Source organism: Doryrhamphus excisus, linkage group LG3, assembly GCF_037039965.1.
Source record: "Doryrhamphus excisus strain RoL-2023G ecotype Guam linkage group LG3, RoL_Dexc_Guam_v1.1, whole genome shotgun sequence".
NCBI lineage: Eukaryota > Metazoa > Chordata > Actinopteri > Syngnathiformes > Syngnathidae > Doryrhamphus > Doryrhamphus excisus.
This window is the reverse complement of record NC_136359.1, coordinates 653855-667708: the sequence shown is the minus strand read 5'-3', so window position 1 is coordinate 667708 and position 13854 is coordinate 653855. Positions and strand designations below refer to the sequence as shown.

Sequence of the window (13854 nt, the reverse complement as noted above, 5' to 3'; positions counted from 1 at the left end):
GATGGTTGCCCTTCCACGGAGGAGTCACGGCATCATCCCCTTAGGAGTGTTTATGTGAGACCTAATGACAATGATCACCTAAGAAAAGCCATTTCCCTAGTGTTCCCAGCAGGACTGTTGGACTATTGGACGTCCTGTTCCCAGTGTTCCCAGCGTGGACGATGAAGATGATTCGTGTCTGACACCCCCGCCCCCTCCCTCCCGCCCTCCCTCTTGTGTCAGACGGCCGTCCTCTTTTTCTCCGTCTCGGCCACGGCGACGATGCGGAGCAGGGCCACGGACAAGCCGCCAGTGTCCGTACGAGCTGCGTGTCGTGGTCGTGGGTGGTCGCGGAGCCGCGGGGCTGCGGGTGATGGTGGCGTCTACTGACGCCGGATAGTCGACGCAGAGGCCGGCGGCGCGCTGGACTTGACTGGCCGGAGCCTGGAGGCGAACCCGGAGCTCCGAGGCGAATCTGGGCTTCTGCGGAAGATTGTTTGAGGATATTCGGGGACGTGTTTGAACAGGTAGTCCCGCCTGTAGGGGCTAATTACTGCCTTTTGCTTCTTGATGCCCCGGAGGCCCGGAGGAGCACAGAACACGGAGCCCGGCAGCGGGGCTTGTTCGGCGAGGAGGTAGAGGAGGTAAGTCGGCCGCTGGATGAACCTTTTGTAGCGTCGTTATGTTTGCTTTTATTCGGTGAACGACACGCAGTGTTGAGTCGGAACACCAGTACAACAACACGGTGTGTTGGTTGGAGACATTAGCCGAGGCTAACTGTTAGCATCGTAACATTCCATTGTCACTCAGTCAAGCTAACAGCTGTGAATGGACGGCTGGTGAGAGACGGGGTTAAAAGAACGTCATTATGAGTTCAAGTGTGTTTAAACGTTTAAACGTCATCGTGGTGGATGAGCTGCCGGGTTCAACAACATAGTCGGACACTTTAGTGTGTCGACTCGCCTAACGCGGAGCAGGCAGATGTTAGCATTAGCATTAGCTTATGGCCACAGCCTAAAATGTCTAGTTGAGCCCCCTTCAGGCAACCCTAATAAGTGTATTGTTTGGGACGTGACGTCATCACACGACCTTGTCATGTGACCTTGTTGGCTAGGTAGAAAGTGAACATGATTGTGTTGTTGAGCAGCAACATCACTTGCGTGGGATCACCTGGACACGCCCCTCGAAGATGACGTCATACATGTGACGTTCAAAAACTGAGGCGACCTCTCATTGGCTGCACTGTCAGCCACGCGTGGTCACCTTTTGCTAGAATGGCCATGTTGACCCCATCTTTGTTATCACCTTGTCCTCCACACAGGCTCCGCCCACATGAATCCTCTCAATCAGATGAAGGCGGGACTGTCCGGCAACCCGCACAGGTACGCACACACACACACACACACACACACGCACACACATGGCGCTGGCACCGCCCACACTGACCACACCTCCTCCACGTGCTCTCAGTGAGGGCTCCTTCCCCTACGACCCCTCCAGCTGGCAGCAGCCCACCAATCAGCCTACAGGGTCCCTGTCTGTGGTGACCACGGTGTGGGGGGTCACCAACCCCTCGGCCAGCCAGGTATGACATCACACACACACACACATAACACACACACATAACACACCTTTTCTGTATGTCAGGGTCTGGGGGGAGGAGTGATGGGCCCCGGGGCCAACCAACCTGGGGGTCCCATGATGCAGGGCCCCGGGGGTGCTGGCATGGCAGGGGGCCCCGGGGGCTACATGGGCCAACAGAGCTATGGTGAGCCCACCAAGGCCTACCTGAACCAGGGCGTGTACGGCAGGCCCAGTGGGGGCTATGTTGGCGGGCCGGGGGGCTACGGGGGAAGGTGAGTATCTCATGCTGACCTGCGGACATTCACCAATGGCACCTGACCTTTGACTTTGTGTCCCCAGTTACCCCTCCAACCCCAGCGGTTCCAGAGGCACGGCCGACTTCACACAGGCCGCTGCCGCCGCCGTGGCAGCAGCTGCCGCCACGGCAACCGCGACCGCCACGGCAACTGTAGCCGCCATCCAGGAGAAACAAAACCAGGAAATGAACTACAGTCACGTGAGTGTGATGTCATCATGGCTGCCGGCACCTGATGAACGTCACCTGACCTTTGCTCTTGCGTCTCAGATGGGCGGCCCCGCTTATAGTAACCAGTTCATGGCCCACTCCGTCCCCCGTGGAACCCCCACTATGGGACCTGGACCCGCCAGGGGCCCCACCTCCATGAGCCCCATGTATGGGCCCGGGGGAGGCACCCAGAGGGTCACGCAGCACCCAAACTATGCTCCCACATCACAGCAGGGTCAGTTGAGACCCCCGCAAGGCCTGAAGCGGGCCTACAACTCTGAGGTGAGTCGGATGCCACGGGTGTCAAAGTCCTGCCATGGGGGCCGGGACACTACAGGTGTTCTTTCTAGCCCGTCACTGAAGCAGCAGATAGTAAGGATGGACCTCCTTTGGTTTGAGGGAAGGGGCGGGTCTACTAAATCACCTGCTGGAGGACCCCCTTGGATAGAACCCTGCAGCGCTCCGGCCCCCGGTCCACACATGTGATCTATGTCTTTCCCCCTCAGGTTTTCCCCGGAATGACTCAGCAATACGGCGTCCCTGTTGGTTTGGGTCCTGGCGGGGCTGCCGGTTCCATGCCCATTTCAGGTGCGGGCGGCCCACCCGGGACCGGCTCGTACTCGCAGTACCACCCGGGTCAGCATGGTGACTAGCCGATGCTGCTGATTCGTTACTCGTGTAGCTTCCAGTCAATTTCCCATTTTTTGACTTGCAGGGTCTGCCTCACAGAGGACAGGCTCCGCCCCCTCATACCAGAGTCATAAGATGCCCCTCCCCCAGTACCCCCCCTCCGGTCCCCCCAGCGCTCAGTACTACAAGGTGAGTGACGAGTGTGCACGTTGTGAGTCAGTGTGTGTTTGTGTGCGAGTGCTGGTGTTTGTGCAGCAGGAGCAGTTCAACGGTCAGACAGCAGGGGGCGCCGGCAGCCTTTACCAGTCCTTCAACCCTCCTTCTGGGGTAAGAGCCACTCAGCACTCAGATACCTGCGGAAGTAGGAAGTAACCATGTGACTGTGGTGCCGCCCAGCCGGGGCGAGGCTTGCCCGCTTATCCCAGCTCTCCGCTCCCCGGAAACCCGACTCCGCCCATCACGCCCAGCGGCTCCATGGCCCCCCCCTACATGTCGCCCGGCGCCGGCGACGTCAAACCCAACATGGCTGGCTTGGCTCCTCCCCCTGCCACAGGTACGCACCTTCTGTGCGCCGTGTGACCCGCCTGTGAACCTCGTGGTAATGCGGCCGACTTCCTGTCGGGCAGGTAACCCCAGCGACGACCTGCGGCTGACCTTCCCCGTGCGTGACGGCGTGGTCCTGGAGCCCTTCAGGTTGGAACACAACCTGGCGGTCAGCAACCACGTCTTCCAGCTCAAGGACTCCGTCTACAAAACACTCGTCATGCGGTGAGCACCCAACTTCCTCTTAGCCTTCACAATAAAGGCGCATGGCGATGTTTGAATCCGGGTCTGCATCCTACTGGGCCAGTAGCCTACCCGGTCTACCAAGGCCCGCCTCCAGTGATGATCTAGACTATCTGGTGTCTGTAGGCCGGACCTGGAGCTCCAGTTCAAGTGTTACCACCATGAGGACCGCCAGATGAACACAAACTGGCCCGCCTCCGTGCAGGTCTGATCTTCACCCTCAGCCATCTCCGCTGCTGCTAGTAAGTGTAAACCCCGCCCCCTTCTCCCTCAGGTGAGCGTCAACGCCACGCCGCTCACCATCGAGCGCGGCGACAACAAAACGTCCCATAAGGCCCTGTACCTGAAGCAGGTGTGCCAGCCCGGCAGGAACACCATCCAGATCACCGTCACCGCCTGCTGCTGCGTAAGAACACGCCCGCTCACGCACGCACACGCCCTGCTTCGGGGGCGGCGCCGCTCACACTCGTGTCCCCCGGTGTCTCCCCGTCCCAGTCTCACCTGTTCCTGCTCCAGCTGGTCCATCGGCCGTCCGTGCGCTCGGTGCTGCAGGGCCTGATGAAGAAGAGGCTTCCCGCCGAGCACTGCGTCGCCAAGAGTGAGGCGCCTGCAAGCCCCGCCTCTTTGCCGCGGCGTCCTTGCTGACCGGACGTGCTTCTTGTGTTGCTTTCCAGTAAAAAGAAACTTCAGCAGCGGCTCCATTCCCGGGACCCCCGGCCTCAACGGGGAGGACGGCGTGGAGCAGACCGCCATCAGGGTCTTGCTCAAGTGTCCCATCACCTTCCGCCGCATCCAGCTGCCCGCCAGAGGCCACGACTGCAGACACGTGCAGGTCAGAGGCGGCGGGTCGGGTGCTTGAACCTCACGTCCTGTTTGTGTGACATCACTTCCTGTCTGCAGTGTTTTGACCTGGAGTCGTACCTGCAGCTCAACTGTGAGAGAGGAACGTGGCGTTGTCCTGTGTGCAAGTATGTACGTGCACGTGCACGTGCGTGCTCCCTCGCATTGGCTTCAACCTGCGTGTGCGTGTGCGTGTGCGTGTGTGCATGTGTGTGTGTGCAGTAAGACGGCGCTGCTGGAGGGTCTGGAAGTGGACCAGTACATGCTGGGAATCCTCATCTACGTTCAGAAGTGAGTCGCATCACGCTGGCCATGTCTTTGTTACAAAATCACGTCCCTCATGTGCCCCCCCCCCCCGCCAGCTCCGACTACGAGGAGATCACCATCGACCCGGCCTGTAGCTGGAAGCCCGTTCCCATCAAACCGGACCTGCACATCAAGGAGGAGTCGGACGGCCCGGCACTGAAACGCTGCCGGACACTGAGTCCCAGTCACATGGTGCTGCCCAGCGTCATGGAGATGATCGCCTCGCTGGGCCCCGCCCCTTCCTCCATCTCCTCCACGGCCACCACTGCCGCCTCCCCCGTGCAGTACCCTTCTCTGTCGGCGGGGGGCGGTAGAAACACCCCCGACTTCTCTGGCCCAGGTACGCTCCTCTTTCCTGTACACCTGATTATGAATGATGATGGCGTGCCTCCCCCAGCGCCATCGTATCCCGGGCAGCCCGCCGCCTTCTCCGACTTCAGCACCGGCGGTCCCGGGACTCCGGGGGTCGGGGGAGAGTTTTCCTCCCCGGGTCCGCCCCCCCTCTCCTACCAGTCGGAGTTGTCCAGTGTCCTCCTCACCCCCGACAAGCTGCCCCCCCACCCACTGACTGGACAGGTACGTTGGCACGCCCCCCCTCAAATGTTGTCCCCGCATCTCACGGTGCTCCTCCTCTGCCGCAGCAGGGTCTCCATGGCAACCAAATGATGCAGCGGAGCCAGCAAAATCCTCGCCTCCACGCCGACGCCCCCTTCGGGTTGGGGACGGCCACGGAGGTTCCGGAGCCTTCTCTTGACGTGAGTGTAAGATGTTAGCGGTGCATTGTTGTCACGGTAACAGCATGTAACAGCGTGCCCAACGTGTGTGCGTGTGCAGCTGCTTCCAGAATTGAGCAACCCGGACGAGCTGCTGTCCTACCTCGGACCCCCGGACCTCCCCAACAACAACAACGACGACCTGCTGTCCCTCTTTGAAAACAACTGAACTTCCTTTTTGTCTACGTGATGGTTTGCGCTCGTCAACGTGTTTTGTTGTGTGAAAGCTTCAAAAAACTCATCCCCAGACGTCCTGGACTCCACGTGTCCGTGAAGGCATCACCCGAAGTTGGTGGATTACTTTCTAGGCCTTCCAGTGCTGGAGTTGAAAGGTCTGCTTTCCGCATCCGTTAGCATACAAACCCCGCCTCCTCTGGAAGGAGGCAGCAGCAATGACAGGAAGTGGGCCCACCACACCAAGAGCATGCGGGGATCCTGCAGCCCTCCAAAATAAAATGATTGTGGGACAGCAGTTGGATGTGGACTTTATTTTGACAGACGCATGTGACCGATCAGGGGGCAGGATCTTGTCACCTGATGATGGGTGTCCCGATAAAGACATGATTCCTTCCATGTGTTGCTGCAGGGGGAGGGGCGTCCATGCTAGCTACAGAAGCTAACCATGAAGGCTCTCTTGGATGACGTCACATTTCCCAGTTCGATCCAATAATTGCAAACTTGATGTTCGTCTTATAAAAGCTCTTTCAAGTGATGAAAAATAAAATGAATCATGATTTAGTAGTGAAAACATTCACTTCCTCTCCTAAACGTCTTGCAGATGACCGCGCCCTGTCCGCGTGAGCGCGCAGCACCGCCACCCCCCCATTTCCTACCCGCGGAGGCGCGCTCAGACTGCGGGCCATGACGTTGATGCGATTGGCCAAGCAGGCTGTCATTCACGTGTGGCGCGCTTTGCCGCGGTACGTGGGACTTTGGCTTTATGAAACGAGAACTTGAAAGAGTGGCGGTGTCGCGTCAGGCGAGGAGATGATGAATGCAAACATCGAAGCTCCGCCTAAGCGGCCCACTCTGACATGAAAGCGAGCACACTGCAGACAAGGGGCGGACCCGTTTACAAGACGTCACAACGCAACGCGTCGCATTCTGCCTGTTGATTGGTCAAAGTCTGCGCCAATAACAACCTTTGGCGCTCCCAATTGGCCTAGTCTAAATGATCACCGCCCACATGCGTTTTATATAAACTTTATCGCGGGTCGGCCATCTTCCTCGGATCCTTGTCAATCGCCCTGCCGCTCGCCGGAATTCTTCTTGCTTTCCTTCTGAAGCTCAAGCAGCAGACATGTCCAGACCACGCGTCTTCTTCGACATCACCGCCAACGGCAAGTCGATGGGCCGCATCGTGATGGAGGTAAAGTAGTACTGCGAGGCGGAGGTAACATTAGCATGAGCCCTCTTTGTGTCGTGGCTGACGGCCGAGGCTGTGCGCGCCGAGCTAGCCTACGGGCAACGTGCGCTCTTCGCCGGCTCGTCCCGGTCGGCTCGGCTCGGCTTGGTTCGCCTTCGGCGGCACGAGGCCCGCTTGACGTTGGCTCCGTTTGGATAACAAATGGAGCCGGATGCTAGCGCTGACGCCGCCTGCTTTATGGGCTAATGCTAACTTAGCATAGCATGACGTGCTCAGCTAATGCTAGCCGGCAGTTAGCATGGCGCCGCCTTTGTTCCGACGAGAAATGTTGGTTGTTGATGAAAGCCGCCCATTAGGGACGCTTTCCCTCCGGTCTGGTCGTTCGCCAGCTGACGTGACGTTTGCCGCCGCAGTGTCGAATGAGCTGCGCAGCACATCTGGAAACTTCCATGGGGGGCGGGGGTCCGCTTATCGAGTTACGTAAAGTGGTAGCCTCCAGTCGGCTAACCTGCTAAGTCGGAGCCATTTTGTCATGTGGGCGTGGCCTTTGCCGCAAAGCGGGTGCACGTGCGAGCTAGTTTGGAGTGGCATGGCTGCCCTGTGTGCTTTTCTTGTATGGCGACCCGGTTCATGTTTCTCAACTTGTGCTCAGCTGCGTGACGACGTGGTTCCAAAAACTGCTGAGAACTTCCGGGCGCTGTGCACCGGCGAGAAAGGTTTCGGCTACAAGGGCAGCACCTTCCACCGCATCATCCCTCAGTTCATGTGCCAGGTGAGTCGCCATGGAGACTGGGGGAGGGGGGCTCTGCCGCCAGGCTAACCGGGCGTAACGGTGCGTCCACCAGGGCGGCGACTTCACCAACCACAACGGAACCGGAGGCAAGTCCATCTATGGCAACAAGTTTGCCGACGAGAACTTCACCCTGACCCACACGGGCCCCGGCATCCTGTCCATGGCCAACGCCGGCCCCAACACCAACGGCTCGCAGTTCTTCATCTGCACCGCCAAAACGCAATGGTGAGCATGCACGCCCGCCCGGGTCATGCGACAGTGCGGACAAGCGTGACGCTGGTGGCTCTTCCCGCAGGCTGGACGGGAAGCACGTGGTGTTCGGCAGCGTGGTGGAGGGTCTGGATGTGGTCACCGCCATGGAGAAGCTTGGCAGCCAAACAGGCAAAACCTCCCAGAAGGTCGCCATCGCCGACTGCGGCCAGCTCTGAGCCGGCCCCCCGGCGCCGCCCCGTCATTCAACATTCCTACTGATGGAACACCCCCCCCCCCCCCCCCCGATTTGTTTTTTTACGTTTCCAATCTTGTTGCTGCATTTGTGACTTTGCTGTGAAAGTTTCTTTTGCATTAACTTGGACGTCTGACGGTTTTCTTTACACCTGAAAGAATAAAACATTCAAACATTGCCTTGACAAGTCGCGCTTGCTAGCTGTTTTGGACTACAAGTCGCGCTTGCTAGCTGTTTTGGACTACAAGTCGCACTTGCTAGCTTTTACAGGCCAGAGTTGACTCCAGCATGCTAACACAGACTAACAGTTGGCTGCAGCCGGCACTTTGAAGCTTTTATTGTGAAAGATCAGCAGGGCCCGGGAGGAACCTGATCACGTGACCGACTACACCGGGTCAGCATCCGGTCTCAGCCGTCCTCCGGGTCTTCCCTCGACCCGGTCCTCGGCGGGGGGCGCAGAGGCCCTGACCCTTGACCCTGACACCCTCACGGAGTGAGGGGGCGGAGCACGCCAGACCGGCGCCGCAGTCGCAACGTCCCAACTTCCTCCTGAGCTTGGAGCCTCGCAGCAGGCAGACGTCACCCTCGGCCGGGACGCGCTGGCACCGCCTCCCCGTCAGGTAGCGGGCACAGCACAAGCCCGCCTGGCAGTCCGAGGACCGCACGCAGGCGGACGTCTCTGGAAGGGCGGGAGTGCATCATGGGCGGTCCAATCAGCTGACCTGCACCTCTCAACTCACCTTTGCTCTTGATGGAGGTCACCGCGTCCTCAGGGTCGCCATCCGCGCGATACGACGTCCTTTGGGCGTGGTTGCCGCAACCCCTCTGACACACACACAGCAGCCAATCAGCATCACTTCCGGTCTGAATGGGGAAAGTGGGCGGAGTCTCACCAACAGCCCAGAACTCTGAGCGTCCCCTTTGGACCACCTGATGGCGTTGAAGTCCAGCGCCAGGACGCCACCGAGACACGTGCACAGCAGCACATGCCACAGCCACGGGCACGTTGACGCCATCTTCATCCAACGTGGAGGAATATTCCCAGAGAAATCCCAGAAGGACCCCAGACCCGCAAAGAACCGATCTGCTGGAGACCCGCGGAGCGCTCGTTTTATACGTGCTGACGGCCCTGTGATCCTCCCTCTGCGCCTCAAGTCTTGTCTGGGGCTTTCAAGTGAGACCACATCACAGGCACTTCCTGGCGGCTCAACACACCTGGAGACACGTGCACGCTCCCCGCGTGCGCTGGAACGTCTGGGCACGCCCTCAACACGCATTGGGACGTTGTCCTCCGTGGACTTCCGGACCAGCCAGGCGCCAGGGTGCTCTCATCCCGGAAGACACCCCGACATCCTCTCCTTGTGTCGGTGTTGCTAGCAGCATTTCCGGCTGATTGGCGGCGTGGGCGTGACCATGGGCGTGGCCTCCAGTGCGGTTAGCGTGTGTTGCTGTGATCGTGTGACGTCTTGTTTTCGTCAGCTTTCAATTTGAGACTGAAGACGGACCACAAACACGCGTACACGATGCCGTGGGTGTGTAAGGGTGTGTAATTACCACCTCGGGCAGCAGCCAGGAAACATTCCTTCGAAACGCAAACATAAATGCTGCCTGTGGTGGAGTTGGGAGACAGGATGTTGTTTGTGTGTGTTCAAAAGGAAATGTCAGTCAAAATCTTTTTCTACCGACAGTTCGGTCCTGCTGGTCCTCAACCGGGCAGGAGAAGGAGGTGGTCTGCCCCCCCCCCCGGTCCACATCAGAAGGCCCGGTGGTCTGTGATCAAGTTGCAACAAGTCAAGACCTCAACTTTAAAGGATTAAAGGGACTGTAGGAACCTTTGAGATAAAGACGTGTTGTTTCCGGTCGGCCATATTTGACAGACGTACGGCTCTGAAGGCGAAAGCGTCTGTTGTCTGGCTTCTTTCATCGGGTAAACTATTGTCCTTCTTGGTCGTATTTCTTATCTACGCATGTCTTCAAAACCTTTATGGGTTAGTAATCGCTGCCGATTAATCGAAAAACAGTTGTCTCTGTTGGACATGTACAATAAAGTTTTGAGAGCTGAGCAGAGATGTCCGTCATTCATCCTGCTGAATATGGAAACGCCGCAGCAAATATTGGCGTTTGTATGAAAACATCTGCAATATTGTTGTATTTAGTATTGTAGTACCGCAGGAACGATAAGTTTATGTATTGTAGTACCGCAGGAATGATAAAAGTTGGTATTCTACCGCAGCAGCGATAAACGACGCCATCTTTGTGCTTGTTGACATTTAAAGCTGCTGTTGGCCACCAGAGGGCGCCGTTGCATAAATAATGGGAATTGGGAATGGGGCGTACACAAAGGTTCCATTCTATATTCAAATATTCCCTTGAGCTGGGAATATTCGGCTCCACGTGGACGCCAGTTGATTGAGCTTCCTGTCTTCCAGCCGCTGATGGATCTTTGGTCCTTACTCGATGACCTTCATGTGGGAGAGAAGCCCCCGCACCCCGCCCCTCTGCCGCCAGTCACATCGCTGCTGCCGCGTCTTCAGGGGCGCCTGACTGATGGAGGCTCTGACACGAGCGCCCTGATTGGACACGTGGCACGACTCTTCCAAGAGGCGGATGCTCGTTGGCTGTTCAGCCCGGCGGAAGAAGGGTGGGCGGAGCTCGAGGCGGCCTACGCGTCTGTAGTCCGCGCTCTCATTGGCTGCGCCGCTCTGCTGCCGAGTGACGAGGAATGCGGCCCGCCGCCACCCGATGACTATCGCCACGTTCCCGCCGTCGCCACCCAGGTGTGCTCCGCCCTCCAAGCGCTGCTGGGACGCCTGGAGGAGGCCGAGGGCGGAGCCAGAGGTCTGCTGCTGGCCGTGGCGCCGCACGTGTGCGTCTTTGCTGTCACACACTTCCAGGTGAGCGCGTGGACGGTTTGGCCGCCATCTTAGGAGGAGGCCGCCATCTTGCGTGTGTGTGTGTCGTGCAGGAGCAGGCGTGGAGCAGCTCCTCCTCCAGACTGGCGGCACAGAGCCTGCAGGGGGCGTTGCTGAGAGCGGGAAGCTGGACAAGCTCCGCCCACCTCCTGATGGGCGAGGCGGGCCTTGGGAAGGAAGGGGAGGGGCATACAGGTGGCATCCTGGGAGGAGTCCTGGATGACCTGCAACCTCAACTGACCAGGTAAGTGCACTGCAGTAAGTACACTCGCTGTACTTCCCGACTGTATTGAAGTGCACTTGATTGTGTTTGAGGGATTCGTGGCGGCGTGGCGGCGAAGCGGCCAAGTTGGTGTTCGCCTGGACGCTCCTCCAGGTGACCTTTAACCCCACGCCCTCGCCGGCGGTGTGACATCACGGCTCACCCGATGCCGTGGCGTTGTGGTTTTGGCAGGTGACGCGCCCCGCCCTCGCCCCGCAGCTGCCCCGCCTCCTCCCCCCCGCCCTGCTCCTCAGCGACCACCACGCCGTGGAGAACTGCATGCTGGGAGTCGCGTGTCTGCACCACATCGTCCTCCACACGGTCGCTCTCGCTCTTTCACACACACACACACACACACACGTGCTGACTGTGTGTGTGTGTGTGTGTGTGTGTGTAGCCTGCATGTGAGCTGCGTCAGTACAACAGAGGTCAGGTGGTCTACCAGACGTTACTCAAACATCTCTACACCTCCCAGGCTCCTCTCCTCCAGGTGACACACACACACACACACACACACACCATGCAGGGGTCCGTGCTGACTGTGTGTGTGTGTGTGTGTGTGTGTGTGTGTAGCGGGTTCTGGCCTGTCTGTTGGACCTGCTGTTGGTTTTAGAGAAGCCCCCCTCCTCCGTCAGCCCCTCCCGCAGGAAGCCCTGTCGCCATGACGACGTGCTGCGCCTGCTCCTCACCCACATGGAGGCGGAGCATAAAGTGTTGCTGCGGCGCGTCTACGCCTCCGTGCTTCCTGCTTACCTGGACAGGTAGGTGTGTGTGTGTGTGTGTGTGTGTGTGTGTGTCCTCCCAGGCCTTAGTGTGTGTGTGTGTGCGTGCAGGGTGGGCGTGGCCGTGTGTCGGCACCTGCGGCGGCTGGAGCGTGTTGTCGTGGGATACTTGGAGGTCAGCGACCCGCCTGAGGAGACCAGCCGCCTGAAGGTCCTGGAGGCGCTGCAGACCGCCATGGCGGCCGCGTGGCCACGGTACGTGAACACGAGCACCAACACGCGTGCACCAACACGTGACACGCAACAGTAACGTGATGCTGGTGAAACACAGGTTTGCGTGTCGTGTGGACGTGTTGCTGCCGTGTTTGCTGCGCCTCCTGGCCGACATGTCATGTGACCCGCCCCTCCCAGAGGCGGTGAGGCATCAGCTGACCACTCGGGCGTCTCGCTGTGTCACGTTGCTCCACGCCATCGCACACCGTGACCTTCAGGTGCGTGCCAGTGTGTGTGTGTGTGTGTGTGTGTGTGTGTGTGCGTATCTGATGCTAACATTGTTACCTACGGCAGGTTGACAGCGGATGGGAGGGGCTTGGCAGCCTAGCAACAGTAACCATGACGACGGAGACCTGACACACCAGCCGTGTTTTTAATGTTTCCCAGCGTCCTCTCGGGCGCACGTAGCTCCGCCCTCTTCCTGGCCAGCTCACCGTCAGTGTTTTCAAGCTGGCGTAGGATCCGTCTTCGTTTGGCGCCCGCGGCCTGGAGGGCTGCTGGCGGTCTCCTTTCAGCTCTACGCACACGCTCAGTATGATTGGCTGATGAGATGATGTCATAATAAACGCCCACCTCACCTGCTTTGATGAAGAGTTGCTCCTCCTCTTCCTCCACGGCAGCCATTGAAGTGACAGTGTAGAGTGTTACAATACACAACAGATGAGACACACTAACATGCTACGTGACACGCTATATGACACGTTATGTGACAGGACACTACATGACATGCTACATGACACACTACGTGACACACTACGTGACACATGACACGCTACGAGACAGGACGGTACATGACATGCTATGAGACACGCTACATGACACGCTATGTGACACATATGACACGCTACATGGCACTCTACATAACACACTACGAGACATGACGGTACATGACATGCTACATGACACACTACGTGACACATGACACGCTACGAGACAGGATGGTACGTGACAGGACAGTACATGACATGCTATGAGACACGCTACATGACACGCTATGTGACACGCTACATGACACGCTATGTGACACATGACACGCTACATGGCACTCTACATAACACGCTACGAGACAGGACGGTACATGACATGCTACATGACATGCTACGAGACACACTATATGACACGTTATGTAACAGGACACTACATGACATGCTACATGACATGCTACATGACCCACTACGTGACACATGACACGCTACGAGACAGGACGGTACGTGACAGGACACTACATGACAGGACACTACATGACACGCTATGTGACACGCTACATGACACGCTATGAGACACACTACATGACACGCTATGTGACACGCTATGAGACACGCTACATGACACGCTATGTGACACGCTACATGACACGCTATGTGACACATATGACACGCTACATAGCACTCTACATAACACGCTACGAGACAGGACGGTACATGACATGCTACATGACACGCTACGAGACACTATATGGGACGCTACATGACACGCTATGTGACACATGACACGCTACGAGACAGGACGGTACATGACATGCTACATGACACGCTACGAGACACACTATATGGGACGCTACGTGACATGCTACATGACACAGCCCTTGCTATGCTTCATGCCAAAGTCCATAAGACGACACGCATGACAGGACGCTAGATGACGCGTAACCTTCCACGCTCCACGTAGATCTCGTGCA

General features: G+C 58.0%; 4 protein-coding genes across 4 annotated transcripts; 3 read left to right on the top strand and 1 right to left on the bottom strand.

Annotated features, from left to right (window-relative positions):
- The first annotated feature begins 199 nt into the window (after positions 1–199).
- On the top strand, positions 200–5875 carry LOC131128830 (zinc finger MIZ domain-containing protein 2-like). The gene is given in 21 exon segments (XM_058072130.2): positions 200–623; positions 1301–1361; positions 1450–1564; positions 1627–1835; positions 1903–2059; positions 2129–2350; positions 2575–2713; positions 2784–2887; positions 2954–3025; positions 3095–3251; positions 3325–3466; positions 3611–3689; positions 3759–3890; positions 3980–4082; positions 4159–4316; positions 4385–4452; positions 4547–4615; positions 4687–4970; positions 5028–5221; positions 5224–5385; positions 5465–5875. Coding segments are annotated over 20 exon segments (2724 nt in total). The 5' UTR covers positions 200–623; positions 1301–1311; the 3' UTR covers positions 5573–5875.
- Positions 5876–6602: 727 nt separating this feature from the next.
- On the top strand, positions 6603–8185 carry ppiaa (peptidylprolyl isomerase Aa (cyclophilin A)). Its single transcript, XM_058072141.2, has 4 exons — positions 6603–6772; positions 7422–7541; positions 7615–7787; positions 7858–8185. Exons 1-4 carry the CDS (start codon positions 6704–6706, stop codon positions 7988–7990), a joined length of 495 nt encoding a protein of 164 aa, XP_057928124.2. The 5' UTR covers positions 6603–6703; the 3' UTR covers positions 7991–8185.
- A 144-nt stretch (positions 8186–8329) lies between these two features.
- LOC131128834 (uncharacterized) lies at positions 8330–9428 on the bottom strand. Its single transcript, XM_058072140.2, has 3 exons — positions 8901–9428; positions 8748–8832; positions 8330–8686 (listed from the first exon to the last, which is right to left on the bottom strand). Exons 1-3 carry the CDS (start codon positions 9282–9284, stop codon positions 8403–8405), a joined length of 753 nt encoding a protein of 250 aa, XP_057928123.2. The 5' UTR covers positions 9285–9428; the 3' UTR covers positions 8330–8402.
- On the top strand, positions 8332–12775 carry tti2 (TELO2 interacting protein 2). Its single transcript, XM_078789374.1, has 10 exons — positions 8332–9934; positions 10437–10901; positions 10973–11163; positions 11235–11300; positions 11379–11502; positions 11579–11671; positions 11755–11942; positions 12015–12158; positions 12235–12394; positions 12471–12775. The coding sequence occupies exons 2-10, from the start codon at positions 10443–10445 to the stop codon at positions 12531–12533; spliced, it is 1488 nt and encodes a 495-aa protein (XP_078645500.1). The 5' UTR covers positions 8332–9934; positions 10437–10442; the 3' UTR covers positions 12534–12775.
- The last annotated feature ends 1079 nt before the right edge of the window (positions 12776–13854 follow it).

Bases quoted from the DNA above. Each gene is read 5' to 3' on its own strand.
- ppiaa (XM_058072141.2), top strand. From the start codon at position 6,704: ATGTCCAGACCACGCGTCTTCTTCGACATCACCGCCAACGGCAAGTCG. The intron at 6,773-7,421 runs GTAAAGTAGTAC...ACTTGTGCTCAG, and splicing joins TGGGCCGCATCGTGATGGAG to CTGCGTGACGACGTGGTTCC. The intron at 7,542-7,614 runs GTGAGTCGCCAT...TGCGTCCACCAG, and splicing joins TCCCTCAGTTCATGTGCCAG to GGCGGCGACTTCACCAACCA.
- LOC131128834 (XM_058072140.2), bottom strand. From the start codon at position 9,284: ATGCGTGTTGAGGGCGTGCCCAGACGTTCCAGCGCACGCGGGGAGCGT. The intron at 8,833-8,900 runs GTGAGACTCCGC...TGTGTGTGTCAG, and splicing joins CTCAGAGTTCTGGGCTGTTG to AGGGGTTGCGGCAACCACGC. The intron at 8,687-8,747 runs GTGAGTTGAGAG...CCGCCCTTCCAG, and splicing joins GACCTCCATCAAGAGCAAAG to AGACGTCCGCCTGCGTGCGG.
- tti2 (XM_078789374.1), top strand. From the start codon at position 10,443: ATGGATCTTTGGTCCTTACTCGATGACCTTCATGTGGGAGAGAAGCCC. The intron at 10,902-10,972 runs GTGAGCGCGTGG...TGTGTCGTGCAG, and splicing joins TTGCTGTCACACACTTCCAG to GAGCAGGCGTGGAGCAGCTC. The intron at 12,159-12,234 runs GTACGTGAACAC...GGTGAAACACAG, and splicing joins ATGGCGGCCGCGTGGCCACG to GTTTGCGTGTCGTGTGGACG.